The sequence below is a fragment of the Mus caroli genome, unplaced genomic scaffold (assembly GCF_978045245.1).
Source record: "Mus caroli unplaced genomic scaffold, Mus_caroli_1 scaffold_9, whole genome shotgun sequence".
Taxonomy (NCBI): domain Eukaryota; kingdom Metazoa; phylum Chordata; class Mammalia; order Rodentia; family Muridae; genus Mus; species Mus caroli.
In genome coordinates, this window is record NW_028227264.1 from 15,009,885 (window position 1) to 15,025,785 (window position 15,901).

A 15,901-nucleotide genomic window follows, 5' to 3' on the forward strand; every position below is an offset into this window, starting at 1 on the left:
ATGCCCTAAAAGCCTGAGGGCCTGAGGACCTCCGTTCGAATTCGTAGCACCGAGGTAAAAGACAGGTGTCCTGACACACGCCTTTAACTGTAGCACAAAGGGCCAGAAAGAGACAGGCAGGTCCCTGGACTTTACTGGCCAGCCACGGCAGCTGGAATGTCAAGTTTTATGTTCACCGAAGACCTTCTTTCGAATGGTAAGGTGGAGAGCTATAGAAGACAGACAGATAGACATAATTTCTTTAAATGAAGAATTTTAATCATGCTCACCAACCTAGGTTGACCTGGTAGTATATAAAATAGCTAAACATGTGACTAATCCTGTACTAACAATATCTTTAATTCATTTTCCTTCTCAAATAATGAACAGTGACTTGGGTTTTGTTTTGTTTTGTTTTGTTTTGTTTTGTTTTTCTGGAAGCAATCTGAAAGCAGCCCCAAAATCGATGTACTTTCTCCTCTGCTTACAGCTCACTCTCTACTCAGGAAGGTTTGAGGAGTTCCAGAGTACACTGACAAAAAGCAATGAAGTGTTTGCCACTTTCAAGCAGGAAATGGATAAGGTGAGTATTTCCTGTCCATGAATACTGACCGGTTTTGTTTGACAGTCAGGTCTTTGCATGCACTTTTCTCTGGCTAAGATACTCCAGTGCATTTCATAATGCAGGAATGAGACTTTCAATGGAATTTTGTCTTTTTAAAAAGTTTCCAGTAAATAGATCTGATCAATGGCCTCAAAATACTAGGATACATTTTCACTAAGACGAACAATATTTTTTTCTTGATAGCTAGCTTATTTTAGTTTAAAAAGCCTAAGTTTTCTCTGGTTTAAAAAATATTTAAACCAAAAAATATAACATTAGAGTTGATAGACTCCTTCTCATGCAATACAATTGATGGAGCCCTGCATACGAAGACGGAAGAGTAAGCTCAAATTCTGCGTTTGTAACTATCCACCAAGGACTCTTGGGTCATTTATGTACCTCTCTCAGGTTTTATTTTTCTTATTTATAAACTGATAATTTTTTTTTCATAACTCACAAAACTATAAAGTTCAAATAAATTAACGCATTAAAAGTTTTGCTGGTCTTTCATAAATAAAAGGTACAAATAATATCAACAGAGATAACATTAACATTTTATTCAGTCCAGTATGTTCCTAGTAGAAAATCAGCATCAACATTCTGCCTCTGTGGCAGAGGGTAAGAGGACTTACCACAGCGGCCCTGAGGACCTGAGTTGAGATCCCTGGGACCCTGTGAAAGGCTGTATGAGAATGGGGTACATCTGTGGTCTTAGAACTCCTCTGGCGACATGGGAAGAAGAAGTGATAGAATAGTCTGGGAGCTCCTGGGCCAGTTGGCCTAACATAGGAAGCCCACCGACGGGCTGAAAGGGACCCCGCCTCAAAACAAGGTAGACAAAGATTCCTAAATGTTGTCTTCTGACTTCCACAAGTACAGCACAGCATAGGCATGTCCACATGCACATCTATGCACACACATACACACACGCACACGCATGCATATTGTGTTTCTGAACAGGCACTGGCATTAATTATGTGTAAGAAGCATCTTTCAAATTATATTTTAGTGAGACAATGTAACTTTTATACTAATATTTGTTAAGTTTCTTGGTTCTGAATTGTTATTTTTTGAATTTTATCTCAAAATTGAGACTGGGATATTAAGTCAAGTGTTCTTCATCTGAAATTTGTTTACAGATGCTGGTGAGCCCAAGAGTTCCATTGTTGATAGACAACAACAATAAACTGGAATGCATGTTTGTGTAACTCTGACTACAGTCCTACATCTTGTATAAAATTATTAACATTAATCTCTTAAACTTTACAAAGCTACTAAACAACAACATCTATTCAAGGCCTGCCCATCTAACTCCTTTTAGAGCAAGAAATGAAAGTCTGGGCTCAGCCTCTGGCCTTGGTGTGCACCTCAGAGAGCTTTGCTCAAGAAACAAGCACATAGGCAGGCATGGAGGAGGCCCAGGCCTTTAATCCCGGCACTCAGGAAGCAGAGGCAAGCAGACCTCTGTGGGTTCCAGGACAGCCTGGTCCACATAGCAAGCTCCGGCTGGCCAGGGCTACAGAATGAAACTTTGCCTCAAAATACCTGAAATAAAAAATAAAAAAGAAGCAAGTACCTAGGTGTGGCTCATGAAAGGACATAATAGCTGACTAAGAGTCTTACCCTTCAATTTACACAATAAGAGAAGAGATCCTACAATAAATAATATCCATTAATCTTCTACTCAAAACAGAGTATGAATGTAACCCACATTCGTGCGAGGGTCTGGTGACTAAGAGGCACTATTTTTGGTAGAAAATGAGATATGTCTAGCCTGACTCTTTGGTAAATCAACTTAGATATTAACACATGTTCTTGACCCTCAGTTTCATGATTTATAAAATAGGGATGAAAACGGAGCTTTTCTCGTGGGGCTGTTTCAGAGATGACATGAATGTGTAACCATCACCTTCTGTGAGCTCACCCTCACCCTACAAACATGAGCAAAGAAAAGGTGCCGAGCAGCTTTCGTGAGCACACAAATTATCTGCAGCTTAATTCCCAAAAGCAATGTCAGCTCTCTCACGACGATATCCTTCTATTCGATAAAGTAAATTACCTAAATTGCAAGCTTACTTATGAGTCTCAGTAAGGATTTGTTTTTATTATTTTAAATGAAAGAAAAGTCAAGAACAACACAATGTGCTCCTGAGTAGCTTCCTTCTCCATGACTTGGCTCCGGTGCAAACAAGTTCGTTCGTTTGCAATCATCCCTCTTCCTCAGTCTTCATTGTTGACATTGAACATTTGTTTGCTTCAGCAGTTGGTAGCAAGAGGATTGCCCTTGGTGTCACATGTGGCTCTCATTGCTTCCTTTGTGCCTCAGGATTATCACTAAAACACTCTAATTTCTGTAGACAACTAAGAAAATGAAGAAGCTGGAGAAGGACACTGCCACGTGGAAAGCCCGATTTGAGAATTGTAACAAAGCCCTGTTGGACATGATTGAAGAGGTGAGGACGCTCTTCTTTCCCTAACCCTGTCAAAAGTCATCACCAGAACCTAATAGTATAAGTGATTATGTTTGAAAAATAGGCTGAATTTCAAGGGAGACATAACATATTAAAATATAAGATCAGGAATAAGATCAAGAGTCATTGAGAAATCTAAGGAAGAGTCAAAGATCTTTGTAAACCTTAGTCACAGAATTGTTAGGTAGAAAACTGACCCCAGAATGGCACTGTGCCTGCTGGACTAGAAAGGTTTTGATGAAGGTCTTACTTGATCTTGAACTTCTACTGTTTGGCCCCCAGCAAGTGCACTTAATGCATTGGTTTGACTGTGCTGATAGAAGATGCCAGCACCTTTAGGGTATTTTACAGACAGATATGAAGAAATCTTTTTAAAACCTCCTCCAACAGGTATTTGGTAGCTGATGTTCTGCCAGGGCCTACAGGCTTTACAACTCTAAAGGCAAAGGTTTATGAGCTCCAATTTGAGTGGCAGGACCTACAAGTGACGATCCCTTCATGGTAACAAGTTAAAAGGGTCTTACAGATCCAGGGTAGCCAGGGTGGGAATCAGCAGTGAGATGATTAGGTGCAGTTCTCTGCTCACTCTCACACCACTGTTACCAGAGAAAAGAAGAACTGAACAGTTTAAGCAGCCAACATCATGAACTGGTATGTGGTGCATTTCTGTGGTTATAATTACCACTTTAACGATTCATTCCAAGTTGCAACCAGTTCCCAAGATGTATGTATGACTCATCAACACTCATCAGATGGCTGCTGGAATTAGCATATAGCAGTTCTAGCAAGAAGACATATTTCCTAGAATACAAAACACCCCACTGAGAGTGAAGCCCAGGCCATCTTACTTATTTCACAGAAGATGTTGCCTATACCCTCCAGTTTTTAAGGAACAGAAGATTCATGTAGGTTAAGATGTTTATTGGAGTAGAAAGAAGACTTAACAGGTTTATTTCCCAAAGAACAGGCAATAGTAATTAAAAGTCTTTTAGTCTAATAATCAAAACATCAGAAAAACAAAGAGATGTTCCGAAATGTTTGTTCAAACGTAGTAGGCAACTTCTAGTTTTGTTTCTGGAGAGCATCCTGAGAAATTCACTGCTCATGTCGTGTGTGTCTGTGTGTGTGTATGCATTTATGTCACAGAAAGCCCTGCGAGCTAAAGAATACGAGTGTTTCGTGATGAAAATCCAAAGGCTGGAGAACCTGTGTCGTGCTTTACAAGAAGAGAGAAAGGAACTCTACAAGAAAATCAGAGAAGCAAAAATGTCCGAAAAGGAAGACCAGGTTCAGCACACCTCTGACGAAGAGCCAGAGCCAAGCGTCTCTGAAAATAAAGAGGTGGATGCAGAGGAAGCCAACAGTTTTCAAAATGCTGTGGAAAACCTGGCCACAGCTTTTACCATCCTTCATCATCCAGAGTTCACCCCAGACCAACCAACGGAAAGACAGCTGGCAGTGAATGGTCCTCAAAGTGGAAGTGAGCTCACCCACCAGCATCCCGAAACTGCCCATTTAAACCATCCCAGCCTTCCCGCTGATTCAGGGAGTCCTCAGCCCCCTGTAGGTTCTCAGGCTGTGGCAGGGGGGGTCTGTGAGGCCACACCTGCCCCTACAGCCTCCTGTACCCCTGCAGAGGCAGAGCTACAAAGTCAGGGTCTCCCTGCAGAAAATACCCCGGGTCCAAAGCCCCATAAACCAGAGGCAAACGCTTCTGGTCAGGCCCCACTGTCCCCAGCTCAGGGCTCCCTATCTGTAGTAGAGGCAAAATATGATATTTCACCATCTCCAGAGAGTGAAGGAGATTCTGCTGTGGTGCCCGGCTGTGAGTCTAGGGAGCAGCCCCCACCAGAAGTCACAGACATCCCCCTAGGCCCTTCCACTGGACTCCCCAGAGAGCCTGATGCTTGTATGAATGGAGTAGACTAAGCCTCATTGATTCTTCTGGCTGCTCACCTGACTGCATCTTCCTCACAGAAGAAAGTCTGTGAAAGAAACTTCTAGGACTAGGAAGAGTTAGAGTCAAGACATTTTTAAAGTTGTACAGAACACTTCGAGTCTTTGCTGCTGTTTGCAATTTATAACTAATATGGAAATTCTCTGCGATTGTATAATTTTCCCATTGGCAGCCAAACACATCAATAGCAAATATACATTACATTGGTGCCTTAATCCAGTTTGTTAGCAGTAAGATTTTGTATTTAAGGACTCCCACTATAACATATAAATACACTGAGATATTACATTTATTTCCACAAATAACCCAATAAGATCTATAATGGATATCCAGGTTCCATTTAAATAGCATAATATACAGGATACTTATGTGTATACACAATACATATAAATACATTTATGTATACACATACACATGTATTTTCATATGTGCATATAAAGTCATTGCTCAAGTATATTTTGCTCCTTACAGATTTTTCTCTATTGCAAGATATGCTTGTAAAAATTTTCTAACTTACTTACACTCTGGACTACAGTAGACTAAAGCTCTATGGGTTAGAAATAGCACGTGTGCTACAATGCCTGGACACAAAGAGGACCACAAGAGGCTTTTAACAGAAAGGGAGGAAAAAAAAAAACAAACAGGTGCTTCTGATCTTCTCAGCCAACTTCCTCCCAACTTAGTTCCCAGCATCACCTCCTGGGTTGAAGCCGCCTCCTCCTGGCTACCTGTAAGAAGGTGGTTGGAAATAGAGAAAGCATCTAAGTGAGATTTGAGAGGTTGAGTATCCTCTGCTTAGAGGTCTCAGCCTCTTTGACTACTGATATCTCAAGAAAACACTTTTTGTTGTCTCCAACATTGCCTTTATCTCAAAGCATCTATTCCTTCCAAATTCCCTCCTTTGCATCAATGTGTGTGCCTGGCCCACATCTCAATTAATGTTAAGTAAAATGTATTTTTCCAAAATGGAAATACATATGAGCTCTCAATAGGAGTAACAAGGCTTACAAAGCTAACACATTTCCTGCTTTAAGAATTCTTGAACAGGCAGAAGTACAGAATTTTAAAAAGGGGGAGGAGGTTCCTACTCATAATTAAAAAATAACAGGCAAGGACTCCATAGATGTCAAAAGCAAGAAGCACTTGGGATTACCCAAACAAGTTTTATACTTTCATTGTTGGCAAAAACCTCTAAGAACACTGACAGCATAAAATAATCTGCCTAGGCTCAAAGAAAACTGTACTAACAGAACAGGGAGAGGTGGGAAGGAGGGAGACAGAAGGCACATAAAGAGAGGACGGTCTAATCTAACTCTATGTTAAGAAGTTGAACACAGGTAGAAATGTGGATAAAGGAGGGTTCTTGAAAACTCATCCAGGAAATCATTCTTCAGTGGTGCACGTGGCTGCTTGCCAATGCACACGAGGAGCTGGGAGGCAGTAGCCATATGTTGAAGGAATTATAAAACTGTATAAAATTTGTTTGAAGTAGACAGTAAGGGAAAGAACAAAAATACCGTTTGTGGAAAAAAATCAGGGGAAAAAGCATGCCATTATTTGAGAACCCATGTGTTTTCAGAGGCTTTGCATATTATAACCACACGGGTATCCAGCCAAGTTCAACACCACTGGAAATTAGACATTCAATTAACTCAAAGCCAAATATTCACTATACTAATCCCTTCTCTCTGTTTACAGGAGCGGAGCTTCAAAGAACAGAGTAGGATCATCATAGTTAGGTCTCAATCCAAGAGCTTAGGAAGACAAACAGGCAGGAGGCACTGACATCCAATAAATTAAGTGTTCTAATATCCAAAGTTTGTTATGTGCATCCAAGAGGGTTTCACAGCAACATATCACTCACAACTGTGTGTACCTTTGGCACAGTTTCACAGACTACACCTTCCCTGAAATCTGTAAAGCTTTAATATAGACTTTGGGAGAATTATTTTAATAGCAAAAGAATATTTTATTATAGTTCCTTGTGTTCAAACTTGGCTGTACTAATCATAACAACTCATAAGATCTGAAAGCAGAAAATACATCTCTTTTTATGAAGTTCATATAACTATTTTTAGAGATGCCAAGTCTTTCTAGAAACACTGGAATTATTGCTCTCTAAATGTAATAACATAATGTTTATACCAATTAAAAAGGCATTTCTTCCAAGTTTTCTAGTAGGTTTTTTTAAATTATTTTTTTATTGGATATTTTCTTTATTTACATTTCAAATGTTATCCCCTTTCCTGGTTTCCCTCCCTCCCAGAAACACTCTATCACATCCTCTCTCCCACTGCTTCTATGAGGGTGTTCCTCCACCCACCCACCCACCCACTCCCACCTCCCTGCTCTTGATTCCCCTATACCGGGGCATCTATCGAGCCTTCATAAGACCAAGGACCTCTCCTCCCATTGATTCATGACAAGGCCAACCTCTGCTACATATACAGCTGGAGCCATGTGGACTCCTTTGTTGATGGCTTAGTCCCTGGGAGTTCTGGGGGATCTGGTTGGTTGATATTGTTGTTCTTCCTATAGGGTTGCAAACCCCTTCAACTCCTTCAGTCCCTTCTCTAACTCCTCTATTAGGGACCCCATGCTCAGTCCAATGGTTGACTGCTAACATCCGCCTCTGTATTTGTAAGGCTCTGGCAGGGCCTCTCAGGAGACAACCATATCAGGCTCCTTTCAGCATGCACTTCTTGGCATCCACAATAGTGTCTGGGTTTGGTAACTGTATACAGGATGAATCCCCAGGTGGGACAGTCTCTGGGTGGCCTTTCCTTCAGTCTCTGCTCTACACTTTATCTCCATATTTGTTCCTGTGAGTATTTTGTTCACCTATATCTTATAGAGGGCTAATATCCAATTATACAAAGAACTCAAGAAGTTAGACTTCAGAGAACCACATAACTATTTTAAAGATCAAAAACTCAAGTGACAGCAGATGCTGGAGAGGATGTGAAGAAAGAGGAACACTTCTCCATTGTTGGTGGGATTACAAGCTGGTACAACTACTCTGGAAATCAGTTTGGTGGTTCCTCAGAAAATTGGACATAGTATTACCTGGGGATGTATACAAAAAATATGGTACATTTATACTCAACTATTAAAAACAATGAATTCATGAAATTTTTGACAAATGGATAGAACTAGAAAATATCATCCTGAGTGAGTTAACACAATTGCAAAAGAAAACACAGGGTATGCACTCACTGATAAGTGGATACTAGCCCAAAAGCTCCAAATAACCAGGATACAAATCACAGACCACTTGAAGCTCAATAGGAAGGAAGACCAAAGTATGGGATTTTTTAATTCTTTTTTTTTTTTTGCTATATTTTCCTATGATTTAAGAATACCTAATTAAAATATGGCATTATTCTGTTTTTGGTTGAGTTTGGGCTTTCTAAATAAAATGTATATGTAGTAAATCCTTTGAGGATTTACATATGCATGCTATGAAGGGGGAGGGGTTAAGGAGTAGAGGGAGGGGGAGAAATCAAAGCAATAAGGCTGTAGCAAAAACCCCTGAGATCTGTGAAAGAAGAGGTCCAAACAGGATGCCCACATGCATAGCTTGACATCATTTCTTGCAAGCACAATTGCTAGAAGCTTAATCTCCAAAGTCACATGGGTTTGTAGGTAGGGCCTTTAGAAAGTAAGATTAGAAGTTGTAGCAGGATGTGGTGGCCCATGCCTTTAATCCCAGAACTCAGAAGGCAGAGACAGGCAGATCCCTGTGAGATTGAGGCTAGCCTGGTCTACAGTTAGGTCTCGACAGCCTGGACTGTTACACAGAGAAACCCTGTTTCGAAAAACAACAGGAGCAAAAACAAATATTAGAAGTTGTGACTAGGACATTCATCATGATATTAGTGGCTTCTGTAGGGGAAAAGAGACCTGAGCTAGCATCTTTTGGTACATTCGGTCATGCCACAATGCAGCAAATAATCCCTCTTCATTGCTGAGCAGATATGCCCTGTTCTTTTCACTAAATTACATTTATTTATTTATGTGGGAGTCAGGTGTATGCCATGCCATGCCATCATCTTTTTTTTTCTGTTTGGTTATGTATTAAGAATTATATGTTATATTTTTTAATCTCTTTATTCATGGATTATTTTTTTCTTTTAATTTATTTATGTATTTATATCTCAAATGCTCTCCCTGTCCCGGGCCCCCCTCACAAAGTTCCTCCCCCCATAACCATTCCCCTTTGCCTCTAAGAGGGTGCCCTCCACACACACCCCTACTCTGGTGCACAAGTCTCTACAGGATTAGGCACATCTCCCACTGAGGCCAGACAAGGCACTTTTCTGCTGCATATGTGTTGGGGGGTACATGGGTAGGGGAGGGCTCAGACCAGCCTGTGTATGCTCTTTGATGTAGCTTAGTCCCTGGGAACCCCCAGGGATCCAGGTTAGTTGACACTGTTAGTCTTCCTATGGGGTTGCCATCACCTTCACAGCCTTTAATCCTTCCCCTAACTCTTTCATAGGGGTCCTCGACCTCTATTCAATGCTTGCCTGTGGGTATCTGCATCTGTCTCAGTCAGCTGGTAGGTAAACCCTCTCAGGGGACAGCCATGCTATGCTCCTGTCTGCAAGCACAACATAGCATTACTAATAGTGTCAGTGATTGGTGGCACTATCTTTTTATCCCTTAAGAACTGTAAACCAAATAAACCTCTACTCTGTAAATTACCCAGTCTCAACTGTTTTATTATAGCAACAGAAAAGTGTCTTAAAACACCATAGTCAATGAAAGAAACAAAACAAACAAACAAACAATAACAAAATCAACAGACTCCACTGCCTGACCACCCAGCTGCTGATGGACAAGTCTCATGAGGCTAAGCATGGTTTTCTTCAGAACTTGTCTCCCAAAAAAATCATGTTTCCAAATTTCTCTGGCAAATGTTTTCTCAGAAATCTTCTTGGAGATTTTATTTGAGGGCAAATAAAAGATACCTGTTTTCCTGTCTACAGTCCTCGTGACTGCTCTACACATTCTCTAAAAAGCTTTGAAAAGGCTGAGCTATTCTGCCTCTTGATTATTTTTTGCCTACTCTGATTCAAAGGGGACTTTTCAAGCCCAGTGTTCCCTGGCATAGTTTGAAAAGATTGATTATCAAGGGTTCGATTTATCCTTGTTGATCTTGTAGATCTCTCTCCTTCTCTGTCACTGTGTCTGTCTGTTTTACTGAGTATTGTACCATCACTGAGTTTTATCCAGAGTCCCTAGTTTAAGACATGTTTTCACTATATAAACCTAACTGACCTGGAACTCACAAAGATCCACATACCTGGGATTCCTGAGTACTGGAATCAAAGCGTGTACTACCATGCCTAGCTGACATTTTTACATGTTTAGGTCTCTCTCTCTCTCTCTCTCTCTCTCTCTCTCTCTCTCTCTCTCTCTCTCAGATTATATAACTAGCATGTTCTAATTTCAAAATTGGGGTCAGCAAGACTAAGAAGAATAAGAAGAAAGAGCCCTTGCTACAAAACGTCCTCAATCTATCCTTTTGTAATCGATATTTTATCTAATACTTAAGAAAATAAAATAATTTAAAATGTAAATAATTTGCTAAAAGATGATGCCTCTAGCTTCTAAAATTTGTTCCCAAAATGAAATGAAAAGATGGCTTATGAGAGAAGTAGTGGATTCAAATTATGTTTTCAAAAGGCCTCAGATAGTTCCATTTTTGTATATCTGAATGCAAATAAGAGTTATCAAACATTAGGATACTCCATTACAATACAAGCAAATTTTTGAGACAGGGTTTCAGGCTTGACCTCAAACTCTGTATAGATCTTGCTGGCCTTGAACTCACAGAGATCCTCCTGTCTCTATCCCTCAAATCCTAGGATTTTTGTTTTGGTTGTTAATTTTATTTTATTTTTGTTTGTTACTGTTGTGCTTGTATATGACATTTATGTGTGTGTGCCATAACATACATGTGAAGGTCAGAAGACAACTTTATAAAGTTAGTTTTCTTCCTTTATATAGTTCTAAGATCAAACTCAGGTCATCAACTTACACAGCAAGTGGTTTTCCCATTGAGCCATCTCACTGGCTCTTCCCCTTATTTTCTAAAATCATGTCTCTCATTGAATGTTGAGTTTCCCATAACAAGGCTGCAGGAGCCTCTTGTTCCTGTCCCCCAGCCTTGGGGCTGCAGACACATTCCACTGTGCTCAGCTTTTTTTATATGGGGACTGGAGATCTGAACTCAGATCCAATGCTTGTATTGTGCGCTGACTGGTTTTATGTCAACTTGACACAACCTATAGTCACCTGAGAGGAGGACACCTCTGCTGAAAAAAAAATGCCTCCATAAGATCAGGCTGTGGGCCAGCCTGTAGAGCATTTTCTTAACTAGTGATTGATGGGGGAGGGCCTTGTGGGTGGAGCCATCCCTGGGCTGGCGATCGATCCTGGAGTCTAGAAGCACTCTGAACAAGCCACGTGGAGCAAGCCAGTAAGCAGCACCCCTCCCACCCATGGCTTCTCCATCAGCTTCTGCATCGGCTTCTGCCTCCAGGCTTCTGGCCTGCTTTGAGTTCCTGTCCTGGTTTCTCTCAGTGACAGATCGTGATGGGGATGGTGTAAGCCAAAGAACCCCTTTCCTCCCTATGTTGCTTTAGTCATGATGTTTTATCACAGCCATCATAATCCTAAGACACACAGCAAATACTTTCCCGTTTCCCACGGAGCCATCTATCCAGCCCAGGATGTTTTTATGTGATGGCAATGATGACTTATGCCAACCACATTGTTCTATGGTTAACATCTGAAGTCATCTCCTTATGTTCTATGAATGTGAGGTGCTGTTGTTATTCAAGCACACACACACACATACAAGTGTGTAAAATTTGAGGCTTACTTTTTCCCAGAAGATAAGGATTTCTAGCTGGCCTGTTTTGTTTCCAGTTTGCTAGGCTTCACTTTACTACTAAGCTATGTCACCAGCTCATACTGCTCTTGTCAAAGGGCATTCGGAATGATCCTTCCCATCAAAGACAAACTAGAAAACATGATTACTTCCTGTATGAATAAAGACATCTGAAATGTAGAAATTCTTTGATCCTGATGGCACAGAAAGTACTTCACTCTACCATGGATAACAAATAAATCATTTCAATCACACACTGAGGCTAAGCGAGATCCCAATCACATCATGTCTCATGCTGAATTTTGTACTCTGAGATTTCTGTGAACATCAGTGACTTTCTCACTTTAACTTCGGTTTATTTAAATGTTTATTGTGGTGTGTAATTACAGCATACCACAGCTAAAATGTAACTACATGTAAATCCTCTTTTTTTTCAGAATACTTAAGTGATGATATACGATGAAAACACACATATGAGCAGTACCAGGAAGAAGGCTTTATATAAACAGGAAAGAAAATTAATGGTTGATATTCATCATATTAAGTACATCAACCTATAAAGATAAAACTTTGAGAATCTTAAAAGAAAACTACACATAAACTGGTAGAGCCTTTTATAAAAGCCAGCTGACTGGCCAGGATAAGAGCAATCACAACACTCTTTCCTTCCTTCCACACTTTGTCTCCCAGGCTGGGGAGTTTCCCCACGCATGTTTTCCCTGTCACTACCTTATAGTCCTCATTCTTGCTTCCTTCCCTTTATTTTTTTATTTTTTATTTTTTTAGTTCAGAAATGACAGAAACTCAGTGCCTGGGTGCAGCAACTAAAATCTTCCTCTTATAAGCCTTATTAAATCTAAATCCTCTGGTGGCGAATCCTGATGGATCTGCCATTTAAACTGGGAGACACTGGTAGCTACGTCTTGTCCTCACACTATCCCTGTCCAAAAGGACCTAACCCTCTTCTGCTTCCTCTCTTCCTCTGTCCAACCCGGAAGTCCTTCCTACTCGCCCAGTGATTGGCCCCTTTAGTTATTAGGGGACTGGTTCACAAGAAGTCACCTGGGAGTGTGACTCATTGTGAGACTATGCCGGGGCCTAGCAAACACAGAAATGGATGCTTACAGTCAGCTATTGGATGTATCACAGGGCCCCCAATGGAGGAGCTAGAGAAAGTACCCAAGGAGCTAAAGAGATTCACAAACCTATAGGTGGAACAACAATATGAACTAGCCAGTACCCCCCGGAGCTCGTGTCTCTAGCTGCATATGAATCAGAAGATGGCCTAGTCGGCCATCAGTGGAAAGAGAGGCCCACTGGTCGTGCAAACTTTATCTGCCTCAGTACAGGGGAACGACAGGGCCAAGAAGTGGGAGTGGGTGGGGGAGCGTGTGGAGGACTTTTGAGATAACATTGGAAATGTAAAGAAATAAATACCCAATAAAATTAAAAATGTAAAAAAAAAAAAAAAAAAAAAAAAGAACATTGTCATCTACCCTAAGTTAAAAGACTTATGATTCTATCCTGACTGATGGCCTGGCTTTAGATTGTGTGCCATCTGAAAACCATCCTCTCAAATCTGTTCTCTCAAAGTAAATAGCCTGGGTTGGCTATGAGACTATAAGTAGTTTTTCAACACTGTCAGAAACCCAAGAATGACCAACATTAACTGAAAATATATAGGAAGCCTAATACGGCTTCCAAAACTGAGGCAAATTGTAGAGACAGCTGCCTACCTATACAGACCCAGTAAGTCATGAAGATGGAGCATGTTTTCAGCCTTCTGGGCTAGGATCAAATGACAGACCTTAGAAATACAGGAATATTAAGGACTAGCCTATTCTGTCTTGGCATAACTAAGCTGTCCTAACCTGTAACTTGTGTCCTTTCAAGAACAGTACAGGTCTGCAGGAGAGAGAGGCAATTTTCTGCCCAGTGGCCACCTAGCCACAGTGTACAGCCTCACCTGGAGGTAAGATGCTCAGTTGCTTCTTTGAATCCATGAATGGGAAGCTGTTAGGAGCAGATTTGTCTCAACAACAGGTAAATAAATAACTTTAAATGCCATATTCTGTGGATTTCTGATGTTTTTGAAAACCAACTATCTATGTAAAGTAATCTGGATTGTTGTCTGCTAACTATCCCCAGCTATTTCTAATTAAAATATCTGAAAACACCCTAACAGTAAACTCAGAGCCATGAACTTGCTATTTGGCCCTTAACTCACAGGCTTAAAGATCTCAGATCAGTTTATAATGGCATATACAGAAGGATTGGGTCCAAGCTTTGTACTTCTAAAATTTGTGTATCAATATAAGAAATTTATACTAATGAAAGCCTTGATTTTGCATCAAAACAAATTCTGTACCAAAACAAAATTAATGACTACAACTTAGTAACAATTAAAAAGATTTCTTCCAAGTGAGATTATAGCTATACAGTCAATTCTAGCTATTTCTTCCCTGTTCCAATTATGACCATTTCTACATTCCCTAGAAGATAACCTATAATAACCCCCTCAAGCCCCAAAGCCCAGGGAACTGAGTTGAAGACTCTTAATATGGGCGTTAAGATATTTTGAATGGGGTGGGGGAAGGGTAGGTAAAACAGGATTGATTAGTCTCTGATGTCTGCGTCTTGACTGGATCTGACTGAAAGTCCAGGATATTAGGAGTTCAAGCAAGTCAATTCAGCATATCTGATGATGCTATTCACCAACGCTGTATATGCTGTAATATACAAATATCAAAACAAAATGTTAGTATCATCAAGATATATTTTTTGTTTGATTCTCTGGAACGTAGTCCTCTGGGGTCTCCCTTCATCGTATCTGATCCAACTATGGAAGTTGTAAAGACCCTAATCACCTTTCTAAACACGCAAAGATAAAACCTTTTCCCCAAAATAGCATATCCTTCAGTCGACAACCAGGAAAGTGTGTATCCTGCCCTCTCTTCCAGAGGAATAATAAAACCACAAAACTCAAATCACACCCATTTTTAAAGTTAAAACGATCTAAAACAAATGAAGTAAACTAAAATACTGTATGTGCCCATTCTTAGGCCTTGTCTATTTTGCCAAACAGGATAAAAAAAATAAAAAACAAAACAAAACAAAAAAACCCCAAGATTCCTGTGGAGCCCACCTTAGACAGAATTTGAGTATTCTGTGAGGATATAAAGCAATCTTCATACCGTCTTACTGTTCGGCTCTCTGCCTAGAGCAGCCATCTTGTTACACCATTTATCTGTTTGGCTTGGTGCCTGGAGCCACAGACATATTTTATTAATATCTGTATAATATCTATCTGTTGATCTCTCTATCTGGAGCCACAGACATTAATAATTAATACCTGATCAAAGCAGGTAATGTTGATCACTGCACTCTCTACTCTGGAATCAGTGACTAACTTTCCCTATCCTAGTTCCAACCCACAGGTGAAATTCCCACATGTTTCGAACAGAATCTGTATACAAATCTATCCTAAAAACAAATAATCCCAATTTTAAATTCACAGTTCAATCCCTCTGCCCTAAAAAGTAGGCAACTTCATTCTCCTTGTGACTCTGAGCAGCCTGCAATTCCCCCCACAACAGGGGACCATAGGGTCTGCTTTGTTTCAGATTCCATGCTTGAGTCATGTGACTGGTATAGCACTACCTTCCTCTCACTTAGAAAATGAAACTTTAACTCTTAGGCTACTGATCTTAAATTTCTCGTGGATTCGTGGCCAACACGTTGGTTTGCCACCTGTTGCGGGAAATTTTTAAAAAATGAACTGGCATGTTCCAGCACTTGAGCCGGCAGCTCTCTGGCCCAGCAGCCTGGCCGGCCATGCACTGCTGGGCAATGACTGACCTATTTTTATCTTGTGGAGACTGACTCAGAACTCTACAATCTCTCCATCCAGCTTGCAAAGTTCCCACTGACAGGTGGTTACCAACCCAGCCCCATGCTTCAAAGTTCCCACAGCCTTTGTGGTGCACATT

The 15,901-nt window shown here is 40.6% G+C and overlaps 1 protein-coding gene across 1 annotated transcript in view; it reads left to right on the forward strand.

Moving 5' to 3' along the window:
* Txlnb (taxilin beta) overlaps positions 1-7,193 on the forward strand; it is a 50,879-nt gene extending 43,686 nt beyond the window's left edge. The window contains exons 8-10 of the mRNA XM_021174748.3: positions 470-562; positions 2,941-3,036; positions 4,201-7,193. Of these exons, the coding sequence (XP_021030407.1) occupies positions 470-562; positions 2,941-3,036; positions 4,201-4,983 (972 nt within the window). The 3' untranslated portion in view covers positions 4,984-7,193. The remainder of the gene's footprint in view (positions 1-469; positions 563-2,940; positions 3,037-4,200) is intronic.
* The last annotated feature ends 8,708 nt before the right edge of the window (positions 7,194-15,901 follow it).